The sequence below is a fragment of the Piliocolobus tephrosceles genome, chromosome 1, assembly GCF_002776525.5.
Source record: "Piliocolobus tephrosceles isolate RC106 chromosome 1, ASM277652v3, whole genome shotgun sequence".
Lineage (NCBI taxonomy): Eukaryota > Metazoa > Chordata > Mammalia > Primates > Cercopithecidae > Piliocolobus > Piliocolobus tephrosceles.
Genome location: NC_045434.1, coordinates 49,311,723 through 49,316,893, shown reverse-complemented (window position 1 = coordinate 49,316,893; position 5,171 = coordinate 49,311,723). Strand labels below are relative to the sequence as shown.

The 5,171-nt window shown below is 35.4% G+C and overlaps 1 protein-coding gene across 1 annotated transcript in view; it reads right to left on the bottom strand.

Moving 5' to 3' along the window:
* Positions 1 to 426: 426 nt before the first annotated feature.
* The window catches only part of RGS13 (regulator of G protein signaling 13), a 24,199-nt gene continuing 19,454 nt past the window's right edge, over positions 427 to 5,171 (bottom strand). The window contains exons 6-7 of the mRNA XM_023203372.3: positions 2,380 to 2,546; positions 427 to 1,404 (exon numbers count right to left, since the gene is read on the bottom strand). Coding sequence (XP_023059140.1) covers positions 1,219 to 1,404; positions 2,380 to 2,546 — 353 coding nt within the window. The 3' untranslated portion in view covers positions 427 to 1,218. The remainder of the gene's footprint in view (positions 1,405 to 2,379; positions 2,547 to 5,171) is intronic.

The following is a 5,171-nucleotide window of genomic DNA, read 5'->3' as shown; positions in this document are numbered from 1 at the left end:
GAATAAATAATTCAGTGGTAAGCCAATTAGTGAATCACTAGAAAGGCAGAAAAAACTTTGCATCTGCAGAAGGGTAAAATAAGTCTATTTTAAGCCACTTTTCAAAATCAAGAGAAAATACGCATATTTTAAAATAATTCCAAGAGGGAAAAATCATTTTTGAATGTTTTCTTCCTTCAGGAATACAAGACTTGAAATTTCTAATTTGTTCTCTTTTAACTATAAAATGGAACAGATCAACTTTTACATTTGTAAATATGATGAGCTTCTGATTATGGATGTTGAATCTGGATTCTTTTAATATTTTGAAGTGATAGGAAGGTAATATCCAATGAGTGTGTTAAATTGTCTACACTTTCCAGGAAAACTATGGAAAATACAAATATTATATATTCTCACCGTATACCAACTTTAGGCCTTTTGAAATTTGTACTGGAAAATATATTTATTTTGTCTTTGAAAAAGATAATGTAAGTCTTTAGTTGACATTTGGCTTTATTGATTTCCAAGACCACAATGAGTTCACATTGTAAGGAAAAATATCTCAAAATATAGAAACCACATTGTATATCCTTACAGCAATGTAAATGCAAGAGCAAATTAAGAAATTCATTTATTTTTTAACCACTTAGAATCATCAGAAATATTTTACATGTAGAAGATACATGTGATAAAGAAGTTTGTTTATGAACATAATAGTAGGAAAATTTTACAGATAAAATGTCTCTGAAGAACATCTTTTTGATTTTCTCATGGTATAATACAATTGATTGTACTGTGAGTAGCATTTGTCTATAAATTCAAGTTATTTAGAGTACGCTGTAGAACATATTCATGCTAGAAACACAATTCATATAACAACAATTTTTAAAGAACTAATTTGTAAATTATGACACCAAATTTTATTAACAAGGAAATATCCATTAATTGACAACTACAGTAAAAATTTTATAATGCTTGTGTCATGAAGAAAAACCTTCCTTTTCCTTATATATTAGTTGAACTACATAGATATGCTGTAAATGTTGTTATTCATGTTATAAGAATTCTAGATTCCATTGCTTTTGAGATATGTTTCTTTTTAGGAACTAAAAATCAATTTAGAGTTTGATTTCTGTTTTATTTATACTGTGTTCCTGATTTTGTGGGTTTCTAAATAAAAAGATCAAACCTACTACTTTCAATATACCATTTTCTATTTACACATTTGAGTTATAGTCAGAAACTGTTATTGGACTGCATAGCTTTCAAAAGTTTTTGGTACATTTCTGACTTTAGAAATCTGGGATAGGAATCCCTTTCCATATGCATATAGACTATTTTCTGAGCTTCTTCAAAACATGTTTCAGTGGGTTCCTGAATGTTCTTGATGATAGTCTGTCTTGTCGAACTGTCAATGTTAATCTGAAAAGTGAAATTACACGTACAGCGTAAGTAAGCATAGTTGAAAGAAAGGCACATATAATAGAAAGGTTTAATTTATTCCCTGCTCTCCTTTTCAGTGGAATAGGGTAATTTTCTTCATAGTTTTATAGGCATCTAAGAAGATGTATAAAAAATAAACATTTTGCTTTTCTAAAAGTAAATATCCAACTCCACATCCAAGAGGAACAAAAAAGAAAAATATGAGGCTCAAGGCCAGGGAAGTCTCTGAAACCATGGCTTACTCAGGAGGACGCAGTCGTTTCTTAGTAGCAGTCTACAAACCAGGAAGTTTGTAAGACAAACGTCTCTTTTTAAAGAAAAGAGAAATTGGTGCTTTTAAAAAAATTTATCTCCCTTAATAGTCACAAATGTTGCTTTAACTGAATATGCTCTGAAATGGGAAGAAAATGAAGAGAAGTGGATAAATAGAGGGGAGAAGTGGTTATTTCAATAAACCAAGTATTTTCCAGACAAGAGTTCTGGGAAATATGTCAACAATGCAGGCTTGCCCTGTGCGATAGAAATCTCATATACTGTCCTCTCTCTTTGTTCCCTTGACAGGACTTTTTATGTCTCATTGCCCAACAACACAGGATTCTCACATGTCTCTTCATGGAATTTATAGTTCCTGCTGGGAAGGCCAATACTTTTGCCACAGACTCCTTTTTTCTTCTTAAGTTTCCTAGAAATTAAGATAATGTAATGGGCAGAAACTTTGGAGCCAGATAGGTCTAATTTTGAATCTTAACTTTACCACTTAACGGCTGTGTGACACTGGACAAGTTCTCAGAGTCTCAGGTTTCTTATCTGTAAAATAAGGTTAGCAATACTGAATTTATAGCATTTTAGGAGACACTGGATGTAAAGTGCCCGGCACTTATGGATGCTAATATCCGTATTAGTGCCCTTGCAGGGATGAACTGATTTCCATTCCTGTCATTGTGAGGTAGTTACCTCTCTAGGGGACTGTGGCTGGATGTAAATCTTATAAAGCTTCTTTGCCCTAGAAATTCTGCTCCACCGTGAGGCAATTTTCTTATAGGTTTCACAGGCCATCCAGAATTGAATATTCTCATCACTGTGCTCCATTTTTAAATATGCTGCATAGACTACTGGACCATCTAAAAGTAGAGGAGAAATCAGTTTATTTTCATGGGTCAAAAAAAAATCTAAGCAATACAGTTAAAACAAAGCCTGATTAAAAACTCACAAATTATTTAACAGGTAAATATTTTATATCTATATATATCAATTTTCATGTCTATCACACACTCAGAGCTAACATCTGAAGCATGCTTTGACCGTGCTGATCACTGGTGAGGTCATCCCTTTATTCTGAGTCACTCAGAGCAAAACACCCACCAGTGTGGATGAGTCTAGGACAGATAGGACAGGAGACATCAGAGAGCCCAGGAAAAGGACTTAAGCTGCTCAGGAGGACAGGGCTCTAATCATGAAGCTGACATGACAAATCTAAGACCTGATGCCAAACTGTGGTAAGAGCAGGGTTTCAAATGTAAACTTGTAGGTCAAGGTCAGGAGAAAAATATCCAAGCCATGTAAAAGTGATACTCTAATTAGTTTGTACACCCTGGAGTGTTTTTCAATGTCCAATCAGAGTAGAACACAGATAGATAAAAAATTCAACTTCATATTCATGGTTTATGGTTCAAGCTAGAAATAAGGGACCAGACAAGGAATGAAAAATCAGATGTGATGCTGGAAACTATCTCAGAATCTAGTACAGGACAAGGATTATGTGCAGCGTGACCATCACATGACACTTGATGCCAGAGATTCTTATCTTCAGCTCTGATCTTAAATTGCCTTTCTGGAGTGTGGAGATAAGGATAAGCCTAGGAGGAGCTTTTCCAATTGAGACACTAATTTGTAGGTGCTAGTATTTGAAGAAGAGGATTAGGTGAGCTCTCACAAATCTAACATATTAATTGGAATCTTTGGGAGGACCAAGTATTCTCAAGGTTCAAGATATTAATTTTTTTTTTAGACTAGACTAGAAAGTGTCTTGGCATGTCCAAGGAATTGGATTGCTATATGATAAAACAACAATGTAACTTTCAATTTATATTAATAGAAATGTTTGTGTAGGCACACTGAGTAATAACCACTTAGAGACTGTTAGCATAGGACATTTTGTTTACAAAAAGATGTACAGCCGGGCGCGGTGGCTCAAGCCTGTAATCCCAGCACTTTGGGAGGCCGAGACGGGCGGATCACGAGGTCAGGAGATCGAGACCATCCTGGCTAACATGGTGAAACCCCGTCTCTACTAAAAAATACAAAAAACTAGCCGGGCGAGGTGGCGGGCGCCTGTAGTCCCAACTACTCGGGAGGCTGAGGCAGGAGAATGGCGTGAACCCGGGAGGTGGAGCTTGCAGTGAGCTGAGATCCGGCCACTGCACTCCAGCCCGGGCGACAGAGCCAGACTCCGTCTCAAAAAAAAAAAAGAAAAAAAAAAAAGTACATAATTTAAAACAACTTGATGAATTTGGAGATAAGTATATACCCAAGAAACTATCACCACAATCAATGCCATAAGCATATCTATCACCTCCAAAAGCATAGGATTTTGATTAACACCATCTTGGTCAGTATCATTTACTGTTATGAGAAATAATGGTAGCCAGATGGAATGGAAATGATGAGTAAGATCATATTTTCCTGGATCTTCATCTAAGAGATCAGATCCTAGCACTAGAAAGCCAGGCTTCTTGATAGCTTGGCTGTGTTAGCAGTGATATACGAACAAAGATAATGAAGTATTTTGTCTTCAAGCAAAAGAACTCAAATAGAAGTAGATCTATTCTAAGGAGGCATTGGAGTTGGGGAAAGCTGAATATAAATATTGCATTCTAGAAATACTCAGAATTGAAACATGGATTATTATTATCACGTGAGCAAATACAGCCTTCAGGACATTGCATGTGAGATGGTTCAACAAGGACATAACATGAGATGAGTTAAGAGGATAGATGAGATGGGGGCATTATATAACTGTAACATAGAAAATGTTATATATTTAAATATGCCTATCCACTGTGAGGGGGATATATTTTAACTTAGATTTCAAACAAGAAGTGATTTTCACACCGAAGGGACTGTAAGTTGTGTCTTGTCTCAGCATAGGCACAAAAAGGTGGGAATAGAGAACATAGATGCAGGAATTGGTAATCCAGTTCCTAAAGAGATAGCTAAATGGTGGCAAACCAAAAAACAAACAAACCAATGAACAAATAAAAAAAAAAAAAAGAACAGAAAGCTGTTTCTGGCTTAACAAGTAAAGTTGGAAGCCAGTATTTATATATTTTGTGCTTAGCTATGGAAGAGAAAGAAAATGAGATACCAGATAAAAATCTATGGATCATGGAATGAGAGTCAGTCGCACAGGCTACTGGGATGGGTTGAGTGGATGAGTAGGTAGGGGTAGGAAAATGATCTGGAAACCAATATTAGATTCCAAGTTAGTATTCTGAATTTGTGTTTATGTTTAGCTTAATTGTATAGTAAAGTTTATAGGTTATCACTTTAGAAACAACTGTATCTGTATCTGACTTCTTTACTTTTCTTCCTGATGGATTGGAAGAAGTATCCCTGATTCTTTTTGGGCTGGCCAAATGGTTCTACAATTCTTGTCATACCAAAGTCCTTTGCTAATGAAGCCATATATACATCGCCTTATCTATCTATCTATCTATCTATCTATCTATCTATCTATCTATCTATCT